This window comes from Limanda limanda, chromosome 6 (assembly GCF_963576545.1).
Source record: "Limanda limanda chromosome 6, fLimLim1.1, whole genome shotgun sequence".
NCBI lineage: Eukaryota > Metazoa > Chordata > Actinopteri > Pleuronectiformes > Pleuronectidae > Limanda > Limanda limanda.
In genome coordinates this window covers 19,204,941-19,229,430 of record NC_083641.1, presented here as the reverse complement: position 1 = coordinate 19,229,430, position 24,490 = coordinate 19,204,941, and the positions used below count along the sequence as shown (strand labels likewise).

The window sequence follows — 24,490 nt, the reverse complement described above, 5'->3', positions numbered from 1 at the left end:
AAGCAGTGGGAAGTGAAGGAAAAAGAAGGGGAGGAAGAAGAGAGGAAGTGAGAAAAAGGAGACACACAAACGTGAGAAGAGGAGAAACAGATGATTTCTGTGTTACTGCTATAATAACAACAAGAAACCAGATTAATTTTTTTCTTCATCTGAACCGGCTGCCGTGTTCCCTCATCTCCACCACGTTCACGTCAAAGGGAGAATCATAATATGGATCCTTGCCGCTGACATGTTTTCACTCAGCGTTAATGCTCATGGAACAATTTATTTATGTTGGATACGTTTCAATTCATGTCACATCCTGCGAGTGCAGCTGTGTGTCCTCAGTGGCTCCGGCAGATTTGTGAGCAGGGACTATAGTGCTGGAAATGACTGAAGTAGATGAAGACTTCCATACTAGGTCAGGCTGCCTCCCCAGATCCTGCCGAGCGAGGTCATAGCCAGGGTTTTAAAAATACTGAGGTTGAGAGTTCAGGCCACTGCAGGCTATAAAATAATGCTGCCAGCCCCCACCTCTCAAATCCCATTAAGTGTAACCTTCTATTATAATCTCCGCTTAGCTAACTCAAATCCCCAAATTGCCAGAAAAAGCAGGGGACACGACCCCTGTGTTGTCAGCTTCTTCAGCTCTTATATAGATATAATGTTATTTATAAACTACAGTTACTAATACAGGAGACGTCACACATTCCTTATGTCTCCTCTCTTTGTCTTTATGTCTTTTAAACCCAATGTATTAACCTGAGCTGTTAGCTGCTGAGGGTAGCTAAGCTAATAAACGTATTAAATAGTTTTATCATCATAGTTATCTTATCATTATTTATCAATAATTGCTTCATATACCTTAAAAAAAGTGTGTATTTATTTGAAAATTTGGATTTCTAATCAGCTTATTGAAAATGCAACATTTCAATCAAAGGACTGTCAGAAAAAGTCAAATTAAAAAAAAAAAAGTTCATCCAACAATTTTGTTTTTTCCATGAAGAAATTAATGGAAAACTGGAAAAACTCATAATCATAAAATGATTATGTCCTAAATAATAATAAATTACTGTTATTCTATGACACTATAAATACGCAAACAAAACGGTCCCACTGTATCCTGTGGATCTTAAAAATAAGTTAGTCTAAGTTAAGGACCATTTTAATTGATGGTAAAAATCTCCTTTGTGATTTCACTCTTTTCAATTTGTTGTAGCAGTTTGCAGCTGCTGTAAAAGTTGTTTCATGTTGTGAGTCTGACGTCAGAGGAAAGTCTATGACAGAAACATTGCATTTTTAATAATAATACTGCTGAGATTGTGTGAATTGAAACTGTAAATCATTCTTGTCTACTGGGACAAGAATGTCTACAGACAACAATTATTTGGGCTTTGAGGAGCATCAATGTTTTCAAGAAAATCTGATTTCCCTCGTTCAAAATGCAAATATGAGCTACAAGTTCCTCTCAAATCTGATCAGATTAACAGCTCTACCCAGGGAACCCATGGTGTTGGTATAATGTGTCTTTGTGTTAGCACGGAAGTGTCACAGAGACGTAGTAAAAACCACCACAGTAACAAGATAATGTTATCCTGCGAGAGAAGTGATCTTTATTAGTATACACATGATTCCTGGACATAAAAACTTAATGAAAGTCACCAAAACCATGAGGCAATGTCAATATCTGCGGAATTAAAATTGCAAGCCTGTTTCTTGAATAAACAGTTGAGAAGGCAGCACCATAATGCAACCTAAATCTCAAGTTTTAGTTTCAGTACCCAATCAGACCATTAGGTGGAGATGGTGAGCTGGCCACACAGTAATCTGGCATCCAACTCTCCTCAGCACAGAGAGAATGCAGATATGGTAGCAGGCAGAGTTATGCCTCAAGATGCATCTTAAATACTGTGCACTGTCTGAATGCATTCGATAACGTGCACTGCTCTGGAATCAGATTGTGTTATCAGTCACTAGGTTTTGATGTCACACCGAGCACTGATTCTGAGCTCTGATCATAAGAACTTATTTTATGCTTCCATGACAACAATCTGAGCGGTGATATTCCCCTAAGTTTTATCTAAAGCCTTTTTCTGTTGCTCAAAACCAGCTGAGAAAAGTCTCACTCACCAGCCTTCTTGATCCTCTTGCGCTCCTTGAGCTGGTAAGGTTTGTGGTCGTGCGATAGAGGAATAGCATTGCCGTTTTTATCGCAAAGGACTCCGCGTGAATCTCCGACGTTGGCCACGGTCAGCTCCTTATCGGACAGCAGGGCCACCAGACATGTGGTACCTGAGGCAGAGGGAGGGGAGGGGGGGAGAGTTCAGTTCAGTCATTTATAATCCCAGGTGGGAAACTTTAATCAGGTGCACAAGTGAAAACAAATAGAACACAATAAAATACTAATTATAATAATATGTGGATGAATATGAAAGTACAGATATGTTCTTAAGATGTCTCGTCACCTAAATGAAATGTACAAATTGAGCAGGTTTAGTACTTAAGGAGGAGGCAAGGAAAGATGAAGAAAGAGCCTCTATGTGTAAATTGTCACATCATTTATGTGTAAAATTATCAGACAAGGAAGTGTGTTTTTACAGTGTAGATAATTAAATACATGCCAAATTAAGGGGAGATAACATTTTTGCATGAATCATACAACAATAGAGCTATTTTTTGAGGTGAATGTTAATGTTTGGAGTAAATCAGCTCATAATGGCAATGGTGACTATATTCAGCAAGTATAATATGCCTGCTAACATGTGATAATAAGCAATAAACACTATAACACTTGAGGCTGATCAGAAATCAGAGAATTGGAAACTTCAAATTTTGAGCAGATGCTGGTGCTAGAGAAACAAAAATCTGAATTCATCCTGAGGGGATCAACCACAAGTTGATTCAATATTTAATTTACATTTCATTCAAAACATCAAATGTTGTCTGCCTCATGGCGTCGCCGATGGAAAGTTCAGTTCGGTGGATCACTAGAGTTGCTAGGATTCAACCTCATGGGACCATGAATATATGTCACATCTGACAAATGTATCTAAGCTCACGGTGCATATTGTTGGATCACGCAACCCTAACTCATAGCAACCTTTGATAAAAACTTGAGTAACACAAGTACCTAACCTCAGTAAGACACACTACTCTTCTTAACACACACACACACACACACACACACACACTCCTCTCCTGCACTCAAGTGGAACACATGGGGCAGTGTGCAAATATTGCAAAAACTCTTTGAAGCAACTTCTCTTCCTTGCACCACTCGCCTGGACGCTTTCATTTCTTTTCCTCCTTCCTCTCTTTGTTCGGCCTCCAAGTCAGAGAGAACACTGCCTAGACTCAGAATCTGAGGCCTGTTGTGTTAGATCCAACAGTCCTATAGAGGAAGAACAGATCTGCCTGTTTGGTCACACATAGCGAAGACAAAACTGGAGACAGAGGGCAACAGAGGAGACTGGGCCACCCAGACAGAGAGCTGGGCGATTGGTATATGGAGGAAGACGGGAAATGGGACATACAGTCGAGACACAATCGGGATTTTAGTGGTGGAGAAAAGACTAAAGCCACATTCGGCTCTGAAATGTGGATGAAACTTTAAGTTGCACATCTTGGTGTGATGTTGACTGACTGTCCATGTCTCAGGCGTATTAACCAGAATGAAAAACATCTATCTCCCCAATGACTGTTTCTTCCATTCAGCTCAGCTGGTACAGTCAGCATGTGGGAGACATATGACACACACAGCGAAATGAAAAGAGAGACAGAAGAGACGTTGGAGCCAGAGGATGAGGAGACTTGTGAGGAGATAAAGAGCAAATTAATAACTTCTTAGAAAGACAAGGATTTCATTATTCTCACTATTTGGCGTTGGGAAGAAGTGATAAACAGGAAAATTGGGGGAAATTGGAAACAGAAAATAAGTATGAGAGAGAGCAGGAGCTGGACGCGATGAATGAAGTAAATATTGCTGCCACTTAATTGTAAATGACTCACTAAATCTTTTACACAGCTTGTGAAAAATCCATTTCTATTAGTTTCATCATGGTGTGCATCCCTAATCCGCCGCTGCGCTGTGCCATGCTGTCCAGCTAATTATCCTAACCGCCAGTTCCCATGGCGATCAAGATGATAGACTGAGGTGCCTCGCAAGCACACCCTCCCCCAATTAGCCAAGCCATGCCAAGCACAGGTTCAGCGTTTCCCATTAAGATGACACCCTGACCCAAATGCACCCCGTGCTCACGTTAATTATTGGCTTAGTTTCGGGCAGGCACAGCTTCGACTCTCCAACGAGATTAACGTCGTTTTATATAATTTCACTAACACTCTGAATTATTTCTCATTCAACACACGAATACATCACATGCGTCATGTTGTAAACAAGCTGCTGGGCATTGAGGGGAAAATGTAAAATTTCAAAAACAGGGTGGTGCAGGACTGCCACCACCTTGTTCGCCCGGCTCATCGTCACTCAACCTGCACCTTGGTCTCACGATAACGTCAAACATCTCTTCCTCTATGAGCGGCCGTCCAGTTTGATCTGAATGTGTCAAGCCAATTCGGACACGAAAATGTCCAGAGCACGTCCAGACATTCTGCGGACTTTGTCTTTCACAAACGTCCAGGACACTCAGGTGTGACGTCTAAGTGGATCCTGCAGGAGGCAGGATATGACGTTTGAAACTGCTGCGGAAAGCAGAGGATGTTTTTTTTGTTTACAGCACATCAACACCAGTGGAGGCCCTTCATCACGAAAAGCTCTCAAATGTCATCGTCCTTCTAAATTAACATCTTCGGAAGAGTCTTCTACGTGTATGGAACCTCTTCTTCATCCATTCATTTGTTTTCTTCCAGTTTTCCCTCGAACGCTTGTTAGAAATGTCATCAACGCGCCCACTCGATCCCGGTGAATTCCATTTTTCTGCTGTATTCTCACTTGTACATTCCATGAACATTTAACTAAAGGCAAAAGGTCGAGAGCAAGTGGATCAAACATTTGTGTTCTCACACACAGCCCCTCCAGATAATTCAAGGAGAATGATTGAAGTTCAGCGAATGTCTGAAAGCAGCATGAGACTTGCAGTCTTAACTCTTTCTAACACTACCATATTTACTCCACATGTGTCACTTTGAACTGCCTGCAATATGCAATATGTCCATCGTGTCAGCTTTAGACAAACTTCAATTCTCAAGCACAAATTTCTTTAATATATAGTTTTTTCCCCATTCATCTCTTCTGCTCCTGAATAATCAGCGGCCTTGAGGCCATCCTCAGCCTTACTCTTGCTTTGAGGTTATGTGCACATTTAAATCACCCACTCGTGTCTCAAGAGTGTGAGAATTTGTATGGATACAACCTATGTATCTCACCAGCTCTTCTAATGAAAGATGTTGTACGAGGTCAATCTTTTAGGTCGAAAAGTATGTTAAAGGAGTTCTTGACAACTCAAGATTGACAGGTTCAAAAATCAGTGCAACAGAAGCAGAGATATCGTCTGTTTTATTCCACTCATTCTTCTTCTTCTTTGTCTAAGTCTGGTGTGTCCATTATTCGCTGCAACTCGACTGCTGGCAGTTGCCTGGATTGTCTTGCTCATTTCTTTCTCACTTTACAACCCCAGAGTTTTCTCTTTTTCAAACTCATAGTGTTCAGCCAAAAAAAAGTCTTCTAGTATGAGAAAATATGTGGAAAAAGAAAAAACATCACATATTCGGCAGAACTTCCAGAGAACATAAGCTGGTGGAGTTCCCGTTTAAGATGATCAACCTGCCAATCTCCTTCCTCTTCCCCTCCCATGTGAGAGCAGAGGAATTAAAAGCTTCATGTCTTTAATGGATTAAACCCCTCGAATTTGATATGCTGAGGTCGGACAAACGTCAAACTTGTGAAATCTTCAATCTAGCTTGAGACGATAGAGAATTCAAATCCAGCACCTAGGTGTTTTCCGAGAAAGCTCCTGCAGTCAAGCAGCTTCTTTTGAAAAGTCTCCCTCATGAGTTCAAGAAACTTGGAAATTTTATCGGAACTTTTACAGTCAGCTGCCAAAAACCACAGCAGGGATGAGCTGGGTTCCTTTAAAACAAAATCTCTCACATCAGATGTCAGGTGTTTCATCAACATTATGCTCATCTCCCTTAACTAGATATTTCCCAGTGTACTTTAATCTATACTGCACAATGATTATATGTTTATATTAGCAACAATATTCTGACAGTTGCCCTCATTCTTAAAACGACATAATTTCAATTATTATGTTCCGTGAGTTGCTGATAGGATATTTCATCCTTAGTCCTGTTCCCCTGTTACAGAGCATCGTCTGAATATGATGTCAAACAGTTAGCATCTCCTGTCACATGCGATTTAGACCTTTACATGTCTACATAATGTGACTAGAATACTCCACATCTTTTATTTAGATTAGATTTAATTCCAATGTGATTCCAGGATGAAGTTTGTCTTTTTATATTGTGTCAATAAACACTTATGTTGTCTTTCTGTAGTTATTTGAGGACTTCTGCTCTAAAGCAGGACCAAAAATACAGTGCATCCTGATGTGATATTTGAGGACAAGTATCTGATCAAGACACTTTATCTATTGTACAGCTAGACACATACATATCCTTACTTGGGTAACAGTCTTAACCGCCTCATTTGTAAGCGAACACATAGCGAGTGATGAGTGAACCACACACCGACATGCACAAATAAATAACAGCCATCAGTTTCAGTTAATGATAATCCACTCTGACAGCAAGGGGATCCAGTTTGGGTTTTAAAATAAAACAAACTGACACTTGATAACAGCACAGAAATAGAGAAATGGGCTTAGTCTTATTTTGGTTAAGATTTCTTGGCAGATTCTCAAATCTCTGAGATTGTTTAGCTCGTCTATCAGGACAAAGTTAAGGTCACTTGTACGTCATACTGCAGCAGCTTCAGATTGTGTTTCTGAGGAATAATCAAGTACTCAGATCTGTTCACTACTAGCGAATCAGATTAAATGAATTATTTAAGATTAGCTGTGATCGTTCACAATTTAATTGAGTTTTAAACAAATGGTGGAAAGGGGCTTTTGGTGCCACTAAAGGTCATGTGTTGTTGGGTTTCCAAACACAGTGAACTAAAGGAGGAAACACTGCAGAATCTACAAACATTTAGTGAGCCAACATTTAGCTGAAAGGGAATGTATGGTGCTTTTTAAGCAAAGAGAACAACAATGATGTTAAAGAAACATTAACATCACTGGAGTCAGTCCACAAACATGAAATAACTCATAGCAATGATGTAAGCATTAAAAATGACATCTACAGCCACAATAATAACAGCAAACAGGCTTAGAAACACTAAATGACCAAATGGCTGGGACATAAAAACATGGAGCTAGAAATGAGTATGATTTCTGCTAATAAATATATGACAGTTTTAATCAATAAAAGAAATATATAACAGTACAGTAGACTTTTTATAGATGTAGATGTCAACCTATAATGGTGCTTTTTTTAATTTTTCCTTATATTCCAAAGTATGAACCATTTTTCACTATTACAGTTTTTCTCTATCAAGCCAATTTTTATCTTACATAAAGTCTATCTTTTTAACCAAAGTAGAGGTTTATAGTTACCATAGCAATACACTGTGTACTACGATATCGATAGTCTGGCACCAGCAAGATAAATACTTTCTGTTGCATCTCTGAGGCAGAATATTCAGTTTCTAGAAGAGTCCGATTCATGGCAGTTCCGCTTTTTGCCAGTTTGACATTGAATTGATATCATGCATGTTAATGTTGCTGTGCTTGTGAAAACCTTTCAGGTTTTACACATTCACATATCTATAAAACATTAAGCATTTAATCAGGCAGTGAATAAATGCAGTGATAAATTTGTTTGATTCCCGCCTTGCCAAAACATGATCCTGCGTATTTCAGAGAGGGAAGCGATTCCTGCACATATTTACATAAATAAATGTATAAAATGTCCTAATGTCAAACTAGCTCTAAAAACCTTGGCCAATGCTCCATAACTATTGATTATTGGACTAAAGAACTACTGGAAACATTTGCGTGCTTGTGTGGATGCAAACATTTTGCCGAGAGACATGTCCAACAGCTACATAAAGATTAGCACCAAACCGCCTCAGGGACACAGTTTCCCTAACAGACTGCGAGGTGCTGGACATTCCATCAAAGTCCCATCTCCCTTATCTTCCTTTGGAGCGCTTTTGTTTTCTGATAAACAACAGAGGGATAAACGGGGGAAAAAAAGGAGGTGGGGGGGCGAGTAAATCTGATATGCTGTTGTCCTGGGGACTGGGAGCTGAATTGAGAGCGTGTCTCTCCATTTCCCCCGCTCTTCCTTCCCTGCCAGCTTCATTTAGGCTCTGATTACGACATAAAGCAGGGAGCTGTGCAGCCTAAATGATGCGATTGTTGAATCAGATACAGGGAGAAGAATGCACAACAATTACCTGATCAGCAGACACCCTCCCTCCCGCTATCACTCGCTCCCAGAGACGCTGACAAGAAGGCGAATTCAATCCCTGACTGTCGAAGGCCCGGGGACAGACATGCAGGCATTTTGCTCTAGTGGAGCTCGACTGTAAGTTTATCTATCTTACCAAATAAGGATGATAGAAATATAGATGCATGGGAGTCAGAAAGAAACAGATGGGAAGTAGTGAGAATCTTTCAACCCTGGATGCAACAGGTCACGTAGCTTAAGTAGGCAGAGGGATCAGGAGGGGAGATTTACTTGGTGGCTGTTTTGAGAGCAACGGGGATCAGAAAGCTGAGCTAGAGAAGCAGCGGAGCAGAGGAGGACAAGGATAAAAAGAGGGCGAGTGCAACAAAAGGTGATGCAGCTGCAGCATATCAACCTTTTCTGAGAGCTTATAGTCAGCCGCCGCCTGCAGTCTGGGTGCTCCTGGTCTGGCTGGTGTAGTAGAAAATTAACTCAGCAAGGTTGAAAAAGTATTTTGTATAAGTGTTTAAAGACTTCTCAAGACTTTTATGACTTGTATTTACATACAACAGATTATTGATGACTTGAGCTGTTTTATGGTCGGAACTGTTTATGACGTCAATATAGTAAGACCTTGTGCGACTTAATTACCCATCAAAGGAAGGAGTGTATCTATTCTTATCACCTCAGGGAACACATGTGAATCAGCTGTTATGTTTAGTTTCCTGTCCTTCCCCCACCTATGGGAACCTGTCTGGATTGGCTCAGAGAGACAGCCCTATCCCCTGGTATATAAGATCTGTGTATCTGACTGTTCTGCATCTTCACTCTGAGACCCTTGCGGTTTCCCTGTGTTGATCCTTTCTGCAGAAAGCCCCTTATTAAATACACGTAGATAACTTTGTTGTTTCCAGCCTCTTGTATCTCCAGATTTCCATCACAATTTGGTGTCAGAAGTGGGATCGCACGTCTGGACGCATCTGGACTCGGTGTCTACGGTTGACTGATCATCTTGGAAAAAAGTTTCCAACCTTAACCTCCCCACGGGTGAGACGCAGGGACCTAGACCCGAGCCGGATCGTCTCAGCGCTGCGATCTATCCGGTGAGAATCTGAGATTTCAAGTGTAATTTATCCCAGCAGAACATAGTGTTATAGAGAAGTTGGTCTAAGAGGAACGGGATCCTCAAGACGGGTGAAAGCCCCGTAAATTTTTAACCAAGGTTTAGAAGAAACCTGGAAGGTAGACTGACGAGGTACCTTAAGGAGTTGTTTCGACTGCAACCACAGAGAGGACATAATACTGAGTGTATTTGCATTGTGTCAGGCAACTCAAAAAAAAAGCGCGCTATGTAGAGAACTTCTTTAGGGCACTATGCTTTATGTTGGTTAGGCAGGATTTTTAAAAGTGTATTAAACCGCAAAAAAAAAAAAAAAAAAAAAAAAAAAGAGACGAATTGAGAAATTACCATTGACCAAGTAATTATAAGGAAATTACTATTGATTATTATATAGGGGATACGACAGTATTTTGAGGATATTAATATTACTACGTTTCCTATTTTGCTCCTTACGAAAGTGTTTTGGAGATTGATTGAAGACTTAAGGTAACTACTTAAAATAAAATAAAAAAAAAAAATTCTTTACATAGGTAAATGAAAAATATAAGATTTGGATAATGGAACTGAACTGAGTAATCCTTATGTGAACCTCATGTGAAAGAACTATGGTGACAAAGCACTAAGTTTGTTTCAAGTGTGAATGAGGAATGAGAGACTGTGGGTTTCCAGAGAGAGAGAGAGTTTTTTAAGACAGCTGAAACAGATTCTAGACTGAATCTAGAGGAGAACGAAATAGTAAGTTAGGCCAGAAAAGTAAAATTTTAAATTTCAGGCAGATAGGAATGTATGTTGAATGTGGTTAGAAGAATTGCATCATAGGGACAGAAAGCACACACTGGCAGGGACAGTTAACACCTCACAAATGTCTCAGTGTCTCAAAATGCAGGTTTCCGACCTCGACTCTTCCCCGCCGACAAGACGACAACCAGAACAACACCAAACTCCACCAGAAGCGGATGTTCCACAGGCAGGAGCCCAGGTTCCACAACAACCTTTTCCAGCTAATGATGTTCCAGACCCGCAACTCCTCTCTTCACCTCGCACCAGACAAGTGGGCAATATGGACTGGGACAAGATCCAGCCCAAATCACAAAATTGTTGAAGTTACCTGATGTTGCCAGCCTGTTAAAACGTACAGGCATCAAGTGGGACTCAGGAAGAGCTTAATAAAAGCACATGCAGTTCATGCGAATAAGAAGAAGAAAGAGAGACTGATCTGCATAAAGCCTCACTGAAGATGTTCAGAGGTACATCGCGATGCAGAAGAAGAGGATTTCAAGGAAGGAGGGGGGACGCATATGGAACGATGATTGGGACATTTGTTTTCTCTGTGGAGAGAAGGGACATTGGGCAAAACAAAAATTGCCAAGGAAACAGCAACTTTACGAGCCTGAATGAACCGAGGCGGGGATGGAGGAGAGGGAGGAACCAGCATCTTTGAACAGAGAACAAGGCCGTGAGGGACACATCCCACATCGAGAGGGTGAATGCACCACACAAACACAAACACTTATCACAGAAGTAAATGATTTTTTTTTGTTTTTTAGAAAAGAAAGACAAACTATTGATAGGAACATAGCTTAAATAGCAATGAGATGATTATGCTAATATGCCAATGCACACACTCACAGTGCTAGGGAAAGATATTATATTAAGTGTAATGCTGCTTCACTGTTATATGCGTATGAATGGAAGCTTTGCTCATCTGTTGTCACATCAAATCGACAAAGATCTAGTGGACAAGGCACATTCAGTCACACAAAGAACAGATACCACGTATATGCATCCAAAAGATTTAAACTTCACTGCACTCAAACACAAAGGGAGAGATGCAGGTTTGAAAAAATAAGTTGTGTAGTGTGAAAGAAAATTCAACACTAAGTTGCATGTTCTGGAAAGAACATAGATGTGCTGTTTCTGTAGTCACCCTCTCAGTTCCTTCACAGATGTTCAGAGGATGCTTTCCTTTTTTGATGTTCCTGGTTCACACTCACATGACTTGCTGTCAAAAACAAAAATGATGAATGGCAAGACTTGCGACCGTGGATACAAAAATGTGTCAATGCTGACATTTGGGAAAAGATATCAGATCCCGTGGTTAAGTAAAATCAATTTTTAAAGTGTTTAGAAAATGATTTACATCTGTTATTTACACTTTCAAGGTTGTTTAACTGGTACCAGACACAAATACAGAAGCCAAATATGCACATGCATATTTAGTTTATACAAACAACATTTTAAGGGCTCAGAGGTAATCATGATGTGGGTTTAATTAACACATGGAACCTGTGGTTATTACACCATGATCTGACAATATCTACTGTAACAGAAAGCCATCGATGGTATTACACCAGTTTTCAACTCTCTATTGAGGGCAGGTGTAATTGTTCCTTGCAAGGATTCACTAGTGCACACTTCGATTTTTTCCGGTGAACAGTATTTTTGATAAAACACAACCTGATGATTTGAGATTCATCCAAGATTTGTAAGTTGTCAACGCCGCAGTACAACTTCGCGCTTCGTCGGTTCCAAATTCTTAAAACAATCCTTTAGCAAGTTCTGAAGGATTATAAAGGATTCTCTGTTGTTGATCGGGCAAATGCATTCTTCAGTTTTTAAATTGATAAAGACATATAATACTGGTTTACATTTGAGTTCAACAGAGAAAGTTATACATTCACATGCCTCGTCAAGGCTATTGTGAATCACTGACCATTTACAACCAGGCACTAAAAAGCTTAAGATCATTAAAGATAACACCAGGAAGTGCACATTTACGATATGTTGACAATATAAGGATTAGTGATTTGTGCTCCAACTGAAGAATATTGTGAAAATTATTCTGTAGCTCTACTAAAACATCTAAATGCAGAAGGACATAAGGCAAGCCTGAAAAACTGCAGTTTGTTAAAGTATAAGTTTGTTAAAGTATAAGTTTGTAAAAGTATAGGTTTGTAAATGTAAAAGATCAATTTTAGGGCATGTGATCACAGCAGAGGGCAGTCCCTCTCCCCTAATAGAGTAACAGTAATTCAAAGATTCCTAAAACTGTTACAAAGAAATAAGTGATGTCATTCCTGGGAATGTGCTCTTATTGTAGATCATTTATTCCTAACTATGCTGTCCTCGAGGCGCCCCTTAGCGCAATCGCACACGGGCAAGGCTTGCAAGCATATAGCAAAGTGACATGGACTGATGACGCGGAGAAAGCTTTCACTGACTTGAAACTGACCTTACAAACGACCCCGACTTTAGGACTACTGAACCCTGACCGACCTTTCACACAAGCAGTTGACGAGAAGGGTGGCTACATGACTTCAGTGCTGCTCCAAGAACATGGGGGTAAACAGAGACCTGTTGCATTTTTCTCAGCAAAACTTGATCCAGTTGCTGCAGGCCTGCCTACTTGTCTCAGAGCTGTAGCAGCTGCAGAGAAGGCTGTACTGGCATCCAGGGATTTAGTAGGATACTCCCCACTCACACTGTTGGTTCCACATGCTGTGTCTATGATTTTGTTGGAACAAAAGACATCTCATTTGTCTGCTGCACGCTGGCTTCGTTATCATGCTATTCTGTTGGAAATGCCTAACATCACTGTGAAAAGATGTAATGTTCTTAACCCAGCAACTCTTCTTCCAACAGAAGGAGATGGTGAACAACATAACTGTGTAGTAACAATAACTGAAGTTTGTTCCCCCAGACCAGATTTACAGGAAACACCACTGCAGAATCCAGACTATGAACTGTTTGTGGATGGATCAGCGTCTCGCAATTCAGACACAGGAGCGAATCAAGTTGGTTTCTCTGTGGTTACAGCACATGATACATTGATTGCACGACCTCTCCCTGCTTCCCTGTCAGCACAGGCAGCAGAGCTCACTGCTCTCATTGAAGCATGCAAATTGGCTAAGGGGAAAAGGGTGAATATCTACACTGACAGTAGATATGCATTTGGTGTAGTACATGATTTTGGCACGATTTGGAAGCACAGAGAATTCCTTACATCATCAGGCAAACCAATTGCACATCATGCTCTAGTGTCTCAGATGCTTGATGCTGTCCTCCTCCCCAAACAGGTTGCTGTATGTAAATGTGATGCTCACACTTCTAATAATGACCCAGTATCACAAGGAAATGCCAGGGCAGATGCAGCAGCGAAAGCAGCTGCTCGTCAGCCCCTATCTGCTTCACACATTCTGTTAATCGTTGCTTCGGAGAATCACATAATACACACACAGCAGAGAAGGCGACGATGAAACACCGACCTCCGTGGCATCACTTCAGTCAGCTGGGTCGGAGTGGCAGTAGAGGAACTGTTCTCTCAATATTGATGACATCAATCCCCCGCTGACTGATAACTCTTGATACGAATTTCGTTTTTGAAACATTCAATCCAATCTCCCATGCCAGTTTGATTTGTTGGGTTCCAAGCATCCTGTTTTCGCACGTATGTCTCCCCCACACTGCACCTTTATATTCCCAGTTTGGTTACTGTTGGGGTTTATGGGGGATGCCAGCTGTGTCCCGATGGTTTGCTCCGCCAGATGACGCGCCAATTAGATTTACAGTGACGATAATGTAAGATGTGTTTCCCCTCCCTGACTGGTTTCCTCCCCAGTACCCTTTAATATCGATGAAGAATGTAATATTGTTGTGTTGTCTGTTTAATCTACTTTTATCAGTGCTTCCTCCCATTTGAAGACGCACACCGTCCATGACAAAGGCAGTTTGTTTTACACTACAGTGATGATGATGATGCATTTTGAAATCCTGGTGAATTGATGTATTTGATGTTTTACTGTAGTTGTAAACTCTCTTATGTTGTCAATAAATGACAAAAAGGAGGGAAATGTAGTAGAAAATTAACTCAGCAAGGTTGAAAAAGTATTTTGTATAAGTGTTTAAAGACTTCTCAAGACTTTTATGACTTGTATTTACATACAACAGATTATTGATGACTTGAGCTGTTTTATGGTCGGAACTGTTTATGACGTCAATATAGTAAGACCTTGTGCGACTTAATTACCCATCAAAGGAAGGAGTGTATCTATTCTTATCACCTCAGGGAACACATGTGAATCAGCTGTTATGTTTAGTTTCCTGTCCTTCCCCCACCTATGGGAACCTGTCTGGATTGGCTCAGAGAGACAGCCCTATCCCCTGGTATATAAGATCTGTGTATCTGACTGTTCTGCATCTTCACTCTGAGACCCTTGCGGTTTCCCTGTGTTGATCCTTTCTGCAGAAAGCCCCTTATTAAATACACGTAGATAACTTTGTTGTTTCCAGCCTCTTGTATCTCCAGATTTCCATCACACTGGTTAAATTCTCCAGTTTTACAATCCGCGGATCATATGACCCACCGCTCTCATGACGACGTGAGGCCTTCTCAATGGCCCTTTCATACCACTGCCCCCCCTCAACAACATACATGTGAGTCACATCAGCCGTCTGCGCAGGTTTTCCTTTAGGCTAAACTCCGTTCAGACGTGTAATCCAATTGTAAGTTGTTGCATTCCTTTCCCCCTCGTTTATTTTTCTTAAGGGAAAGTCTTGTGTATCGCAACTCACAGTAAATGCTGTGATTTGACCATGGAGAAACAGAGGAAACTGACGATCCGACAGGTTTCCGACGAGCTAAGCGTTTATATAGATCAGCGGAGGCACTTTATTTTAAAATTTATATTTTTAATTGGGGCCTACGTTGCGGTCTGGTGGTTAGGACGTCAACGATTGAGCACAGCAAACCCTGTTCAAATTTGGCCAGTGACAATTTTTGCATCAATAATGTTTCCTCCCTTGATTTCATTTCACCTACAACTTTGATTTATCTGATGTTCAAAATTAATGAATGACCAATAAATACTTAACAGTTGACGCAAGTTCTCTTACAAATGGCTTAACTCGGGGTGTGTTACGTTGGCGAGATCTTAGCATTTAAACTAAAGCTGTTTTCAGACATTAGCACGAGAAAATGTCTCGACAATTGGGCCCAAACATTGGGTCCAAGCTCTCAATTATGAATGTGGGCATCTTCTTCAGTGTCTTCTATGGGATTGGCCTCTTTTTTCATCCTGAGATTTTTGTGTTCTTAATGTTTTTTCTGTTTTACGTCCGTCAGGTCTTAGAATCATCATTAACATGCTCATTCAATCGCTGTGAATTTTCAGCTGGATTCCGGCAGGAAATAAAAAAGGACTCTGATGTTCTCACATACAACCTCTGGTGTTCAGTGCATGTCTGAAAGCTGCATAAATATCTGTTGTAATTATGATAGACAAATCCTTGAACCCAGGTAATTTCCCTTTCAGGAATTACTTAATGTATCTGTCATCACTTACTCCAGTTACTTATTGCAGCTACATTCTTCCCAGCTTTAGAGTAATCAGGGGTCCCGGAGGGAAACTGAACCTCCCGACAGGAGACATGAATTCATGACAGTCACTCCATGTATTCATCTTGTGATCTATATTTGAACTCACTACTCTGCATGTTCAATACGACAATATTGTTTCTGCCATGAGAAAAGTTTCTCCTCCTCCTGCATCATGTCCCTGTGGTATGAATTTAACAGAGGTGGATGAAAAAGCACGTGAGGCTCATTACTCTGCTGCTCCTCTCCGTTCGTCTTACTGCTTCTCTGATGTCTGCAAAACAGATTATAAACTTAATTGTTCTAATCTAAAAAATATGGCTGCGGTGAAATCTAGGACCAAGAAATATGTTTATAAATGAAGCTTGTGCATCTCTATGTTGCACGATATGTACGATTCTGTGTTGGGACCTTTAAAAAACAAATTGTTTCCGTCTCTCCCCCGTTGATTTATCTCTTTGCCCTCTCTCATCACCCTTTGTTTTGGTTCGGGCAGATCGGTCTTTTTCATCATCCTTTGTATCCATGCTCTCATTTTCCTCACTCTCTGACTGTGCCACTCTCTGTTTCACCCTCCCGGTCCCTCCTCACCCTTTGTCTCTGCCCCCTCTCCTTTATTGCCCTCCCTTCATTTCGCCTGTCGTACTTGGGGGGGGGGGGGGGGGGGGGGGCTATTGTTCCTCTCTGCTGTGTGGCTCTAACCAGAAAAATGTCCTCCTCACATACACATGCATCCTTCTTTCTGTCCCCTCTCCTCCTCTTTCTATCCATCTCTTTCTCTCTCTCTTTCTCCCTCTCTTGCGTCACCCCTCCATCCCTCCCTCCAGAGATAATTACCACAAGCCTTGTGAAGATCAGCTTGTATTTAAACAGCTGAATAAGCAAGGCCGGGGGGAGCTGCTGACTGTCAGTATTCAACAGTCAAGTAGAAAATAATAGTTTGCATGCAGCATTATAGGGGACATTTAAAAACAAACTAGTGATTTGTTGTTGTGTCTCCAGTAATGAGCAACACAAGTGGGTGAAAACCATCGGCATGTGGCCTTGAATGGTATATTGTATGCACACATTCAGGTCATTGCTAATTCATGGACCAGTGTAAGATGTTGACACACAGAACTGATGCAGGGAATTGTCTCACACCGGAATTTATCATGTATATAGTTACCACCGGGGGGGTTATGTTTCAGTTCTGTTTGTTTCTCTGTGTGTTGGTAGGATTACGTAAAAACTACTGGAAGGATTATCACAGAACTTGGTGGAAGGATGCAGGATGGGTGTGGATCTGAATAAATGGCTGATCCAGGTATTTTCTTTCACTTTCTCTGGAAGGTTTCTCAGAGAATTCATTCAATCTACTGCGGTATAGAGGGGGGCTACCTTGACATTTGACCACTGGAATCTAATCATTAAATCAGTGAGTCCTAGTGAATTGTACCAGATGAAATGAAATTCCCTACGGGCAGTCCTAATATATCCCATTCACAGGGATGTGGGGTCACTGTGACCTTGACCTATGACCTACAAACACCAAAATCTAATCAGTTAAATATTTAGTCCAAGTGAATGTTTGTACCAAATTTGAAGACAATTCCTGAAGCTGATCTTGAGATATAACTTTCAAGAAAAAACATTTTTTCGTGAGGCCACAGTGACCTTGACCTTTGGGCTCCAAAGTAAAGTGAGTTTATCCTTGAGTCCGACTGAATTTTTGTGCCATGTTTAGTGAACTGAGAACCTTGAGTGTTGGCAATTTGTTGCAAATATTAAAAAAAAATTGGGATCCAGTGAATTTAAAAGTGGTTTCATAAGCGTACTGGATGGTTTTGAAGTTTTATGGGAATATTTTTCATCCAGGCGGTTGAGGTATTTAACAGTTAAACACACACACCTGCTTCATTGTAAGTGGCAGACAGCTTATCCAGTATTTCTCTGTCCAGCGTCAGGATCTGCTTCTCCAGGATGGAAGGATAGGAGGGGCCACCCCTTTCTTTCTTTTCATCTTTTTCTTTTTCTCTGTCTCGCTCTTTCTCCCGTTCATAGGCCAGTAGCTGCTGGCGGAGAGCCTCGGGCAGGTGGGCCTTGGCAAAGTCAGCAGCAGCCTGATAACAGAAAGCAGAGGGGGGGCAGAGGGAGAATTAAAATCTGTTGATAAAAAATTGTATGAGCAAAATACTGATGTTGACATACATATTCTGACACATTCTCCATGTTGATGATAAGTGTTTTTCTCTTCATTGACCAGGTTCAAGCAACTGTCATGCTTGTGTCCATTTTTCCAAACATAGTCTGGCTGGTTGGACATCGGAGGAGTAATGAAAATCAGGTTTTAACTGTTAAAGCGGTTCCAGCTTCTTAATCGTGAGGATTGCAAACCGAAGACGGATCATGATAAAAACAGATGCTTAGATACTTTATCTTGGTTTGTAGGAAATTCATTACAATTTGCCTAATGACAACAATTTGCCGACAAAATGTCTATTTCTATATTCTTGATTCAGAATATCGTAATGTAGCACCAATTGTTTGTCGTTTTAAATAACGATATACATAATAGATATTTTATATATATATATATATTGGCAAGTCGCACACTGGGCTACAGTGGTCTGTTTGTCCTTTACACCTTGCTGAGGCGCATAAATCACAGATAAAACACAGTAAAGTAAGAAAAAGTGCAGCGCCTATCTCACACACACACACACACACACACACACACACACACACACACACACACACACACACACACACACACACACACACACACACACACACACACACACACACACACACACACACACACACACACACACACACACACACACACACACACACACACACACACACACACACACACACACACACACACACACACACACACACACACACACACACACAGAGCTGTGGGACACAGCTGAGCTGGAGAAACTGTATCCTCACCTCCATCCATTTTACTGTGAGGATAACACCAACTAAACCCTTTTTTCCCCACACATTCTCAATGCTGTTTCAGAGCAAATAATGCCTCCCTCCGCTGGTTCAGTGCCTGACAGACAACACAAGCCAATACCAAGGTCACAAAGTTCAAAAAGTTCTGCGATTGTCAGAGAATGATCTGCTGCCATGCAACTGTACTGAAAAATGTATACAGCTCATATTTAATACATGGCTTTCACTTTGAGAAAGTCCAAAACCTTGATAGATAACCTAGATATTCAATGAAGAGAAGACAAACACCAGATATAATTTTTCACAACTGAAAGTCTGTCCTGTCGTCAAAACCTACACGGGCTGCGTCTACCTATACTTGATATAGATTAGCTTGTAGATGAATTTGTGTAAGAAGTTGGTGTGTTGTCAATTCAGTGAGGAGTAGTCTGGTCTAGTCTAGATTATTTTGGTAATTTTTTTGCCGGTGTAATTATGGTATTATTAGCAGCATCACCAATCCCAGGTTCAGGAATCAACAAATGTGTTAAATGTTCATCCCCGTCCATCCGACATTATATTGTAAGAGGTAAAGAACGTAATCAATCCTGTCAACTTTTACAAATTCTAGTTTGGCTCGGACTAAACAAGACATTCCAAAGGACCAGATCAAACAAAGGCGGGTGTGACAGCTTCCATAGACTCATACACCCATGTCCCATTTCGCCCTCTCCTATACACCCCCCTTGTTCTCTCCTAATCTATATCTCACTCTGATCAGGAAACTGCTTTCAAGGACTAAGATAACCTTCTCCTCCACATACATGAAATCTTCTCCTCGCTCGTTATATCTCATCTGTGTTGTTCAAGCTCTGCAAACTCAGTCACTCGTCCACTATCATCTCCACTGTCGCCCAAAAACATTCAGTGTTTTTATTTGGGGGATGTGTGAGAGTCTGTTTCTTTCATTTATTTTGTATTTCCCACAGTCCACTCTCTCTGCTTCCATGGTGATGTTCAGTCCAAAATCAACAGGGATCTTTTCTACATCCCGTTCTGACACTCTCCCTTCTCTTCTCATCTTGGCATACCTTCATCCTGTGGTTACCACATAGCGAGCAGGAGTCATAAACTAAGTTCAAAGGTCATAAATAGAACAGGAAGACTTTTGTCGGCTTGGGCTATGCTCTGCTAATTATCCAAACTGTCTAATTGTCTGCCTCTCAGTCCTGAAGAAACCACGAGGGTCACAAACCCTTTTTCCAGCTACATTCCATTAAATACTTGAACACACATTCTGATCAGGCTTTGAGACAAGGTGACTGCATGTGTCTAACCTTGACAGAACGGGAAGTGAAGGCTAATTCTTGATTATCTGACCATCTAACCTGCCGGCTAACCAGATCGACACATCAAACATCAGGCTGTAGCATCTGCACCAGCTTAGAGGATGAAAGCAGGAAAGGGCAGGTGAGGGAGGGACGGCAGGGAGGGATGGGGATAAAGTCTGTTGGATATAGGGATGAAGACAAGATGGCAAGGATCAAGGAAAGTAATACAGGAGGGGACAAAATGGAGGATGAGATCGGCAGTTGGCGTAAGAGCACAACGATGGAATGCAGGAGGAAATAAAAAACGAGAGGGCAAACTCAGAAAAGATAGTTGGATTCAAGGGGAGGGATACTGCTGCTGACAGAGATGTACAAAAAGGTCGAAGCAGCAGGAGTCAAGAGCTAAGATTCTTTGCTACCTGGTGGGCAACAACAGAGAAAGTAAGACTGTGCAGAAAATAGTGAAGAGGTCATTAAGATGATGGGTTTATATGATACTGGGGAGAAATAAATATGGAGTATGGAGAATAGTTAGAGGGAAAATTCTACAACAAGGTTTAAAGGTGCAAAGGGTTTGATTGTAAATAACAGTTATTTTTTAACATTCACTGTTAGTCACCGACACACGTTGTGAGTTCTAACAAAGGGTGTTTGAGAACATTTCCTTCCTCATAATCATTCATTGTTTATTTGCAATCAGTTGCAATCTTCTTTCCTGCCTTTGTGTGCACACGGCTACATTTGTGTGTGTACATTGTTGTGTTACCGTTATGAATGTAGATCAGGAGAGGGCATCAAAACAACAGCACATTGTGAATAGTGTTGCCTGCCTGAATGTGCATCCACGTGCGTGGTTAAAATATAACAAAAAACATAGGACCCCCTCACAGAAACCGTGACTGCACCCTTTAAGCTCAGTTTTGGTTTCCACCAATCTGTTAAATGTTCAATAACGTTCACCAGGTGGTTGCTTTTTTGGTTGAAAGAGCTTTTTGCAGATGGACAAAGCTGATGACAATGAGATTGAACACGGCAAAGATTCAGAGCATAAAACCAAAACAAAGAGTTGAAAGGTGTAAAAACTGCCTCATACAGCTCAGGGTTAGATCAAATTATGCTTTATTGGCTTGTCAGCATGACCATCCACTTACACATTTTATATAGTTATTGGAGGCGGTAATTTAATGTTTTTATATTAAGTAATTAATTATGACTAAAGGTCCAGCAACAACTATTATTTTCATTAGAACTATATAAAATTCTACAGCAAAATCTATAAATTACTGGAAATTGGCTCTGTAATACTTCAAAACCCAGAGATATTCAATAAAAAAGACGACCCCAAAAAACTTGTGTAGCTGTAACTAAACCGAATCATATGGTATTTTGCTCGATGAATGACCTGAAATGATTAATCATCCAAATCTCTGGATCAACTCATTAAAACATATAAATAATTTCAAAATGCTTCAAGAAAACTGCAGTGGAGGAAATGATTATTGGGACTTCTAGACCCAGTACAGGAGAGTGGTCCCAGGGTACAATCAGTCTTGACTGTGCAGTCACATTGGGCTCTCCTTCACACCAGAACTCACCTGCAACACACAATTGCTGGTACACAAATCCACACACCCCTCAATATCTCAAAAGCTCCACCTATACGATTTGACCGTTTGCATCGTCTTCCCCGTCCCCCCCAACTCTTCCCCCTGACTGCTAACTGTGAGCCACTCAGATGCACAGTCCTGTAGAAATGGTCAGGCCGTTCAAACACTTCCATCCATCACATCGCAGGGCCAGCACAGATGAGGAAAGTCATCCGAGTTTTCCTACTGAATCACCCTGAGGGGATTTCATAACCGAGGCAGAAATATGTCTTCCTGCCGTCGCTCTGACAGATCAAGAAGGCAGATGGAGAGAAGAAGAAAAGAGGGGAACATAGAGGGGGAGAGACAGAGGAGTGTAAGAACTATTCATTACAGGGAGAAAACAGTGACTCTAGTTCAGAAGACAGATCCTGATATAAGTGACAGAAAACCATCAAAGCGATGGTGAACAGAGAAGGCAGTGGATATTAGAGAAGAGGGAGTCTGGAGGAAGGACGATTCAAACACATTTCCTTTTGTTGTATTCATTACCAATTCACAAGTCATAAATTACAATGACAAAAATCCACCATGAGGACCAGTTCACAATCCGAGTTTGCATTCAACTCAAAATGCTACGCGCTCCATGCTATAGGGAGAACAAAGAAGATCATTTGACTTTTCTTTAAACTAACTGACAAAACCTAAGACATAGTTTGCATTCATAATTAAAAGCAGGAAAGGTGGCTTGTGCCCTACATACACACACACGCTCACTGCAGAGTCGTCGCAGCTTTCTCCTCAAAATGACATTGCAGAGCTCAGTCTGTCCACCGGGCCGAGGGCAGCGTCATCGCATCATTTCATTATCTCACACCTGAGCTTTGTATGTGTCAAGGCTATGCCAAGTATGAGGGGCGTAGTGGGTGTGTAATGTTGGCATGATGTTGTCACTGTAAATAAATAGAAGCTCACTCATTTGTACTTAGAAGGAATGTGAATGCACACGGGTTAGTCTAATTTGAAACGCCCTAATACGTCATTTGATAACAGCAAAGGTATTTCACCTCAAAATCCATTTGTTGAAACGAGAAGTAGTTTACCTGCTCAGGAAAATGTAAATGTAGACACGACAACTGGACAAGTTTAATCTGTATCAAACTTTTGACCTTGGGGATCACATTTTGTCCAAAAGTATGAATTCTAACTTTTTTGAATACCTTTTACCCAGTAAGAAAATGAGTAAATACACGGAAGAAAAGGTAAAAAAGGGCCGACAGTGAAGAGGCTGAAATAAGCCGTTGAGCAAACCCGGGCACATTTACATTGAGGTTTTTAAAACGTCAGAGTGAATTTATGTGCGTCGTCAAATCAAGTGTCGTCTTCACAATGGCAGTGGAGCCATGACACTTATTCTGCCAGGCTGTAAAATGTTGACTTATTACTGGAGCACCGAGAGACGTGGCAGAAGGCTAACCCCAGCACATTTAGATATGTCTTCTTAAACAGCCTGAGCCAGGAGCAATGTGCATTAATTTGGTGATTTATAAGATTAGAGTGTCATTTTCATGATACTAGTGGAATTATTTTTGAAATCCTGATTTAAAACTGGGATTTGCTGATAGGTTTCATTGGTCTTTAGAAAACTGATTCTAAAACGAAGTATTTGCGAGTCAGTAAATTCCCTCCTATGTAGCGTGAGCCAGAAGGCAGATTAGAAATGTTTGTTTGGCCTTGAAAACACCCTCCTGCACCCAAACACACAGATTGAACCCAGGCGTCCCAAGACTGTTTGGCTCTCCCAGCCATTAAATCTCACCCAAAACCCCAACAAACATCATGAGCACACATGGGCTCAGGGACAGAGCTCTGGTAGATACTATAGTCTGAACCTCAAATATCCTTCAGCTGACAACTCATGCACGCGATCAGCAAACACGCATCACTACATCAGCTCAAGAAACCACTCGGAGCAGCATTCATATTCAAATACCAGTCTTGTCTCAGAGGGCATCTGTAATGGCCAACCCTGTGCTGCGAGGCTGACCGTGGAGAGTGGACAGGAATGGCTGCACGTAAAGTGAATGAGGATTTCTCAGCGATGAAAGGCAGAGCTATAAAACTGGATCAGGGCTGGAAAGTTGAATAGGAGTCCATTAAAAGTGGCAGGAAATGCTTCAGTGCCTTCAGCCTTCAGAGAGACGGAGCGAGCCGGAGAGAAAGAGCTCGATATGAAACGCTGCCTCTTTGCTAAACAGAGTCAGCTGCATCTCCTTGCTCTCTGTCTGCGAGCGAATGAGAGGTCCGAGACCGGCGCGGGAACATCTGGTAACCATGGTGACGGCTGCCAAAGCCTCCTATAGGCCAAATATCTGCCTCACCTCGGTCTCGTTCCAAGTCTCCCCAAAAACTTGCAGCTGTGTACAGAGACCCGTCCCCGAGGACAACAGACCTGCAGGTTGTTTGCTCATTCCGATGCCAGTAAAGCCGATTTTACAGCAGAGGTGACCGTCTAGCGGCTCAAAATCTAGAGGTCTAAACAATTATACACACACACACACACTCAGACCCGCACTCAGTCGCACAAACAGAGACAGGTCCTGTGACTCTTTCCTCATAAAGCGAAGAGAACTGTTAACGGGGGTGATTCACATTCAGGTAGTGAACAGGCCCATGGCCATCAGTCTGCCTCTCCGCT

General features: G+C 41.4%; 1 protein-coding gene across 1 annotated transcript in view; it reads right to left on the bottom strand.

Moving 5' to 3' along the window:
* The window catches only part of ppm1lb (protein phosphatase, Mg2+/Mn2+ dependent, 1Lb), a 53,534-nt gene that overhangs the window by 1,608 nt on the left and 27,436 nt on the right, over positions 1-24,490 (bottom strand). The window contains exons 2-3 of the mRNA XM_061073697.1: positions 17,839-18,049; positions 2,110-2,271 (exon numbers count right to left, since the gene is read on the bottom strand). Coding sequence (XP_060929680.1) covers positions 2,110-2,271; positions 17,839-18,049 — 373 coding nt within the window. The remainder of the gene's footprint in view (positions 1-2,109; positions 2,272-17,838; positions 18,050-24,490) is intronic.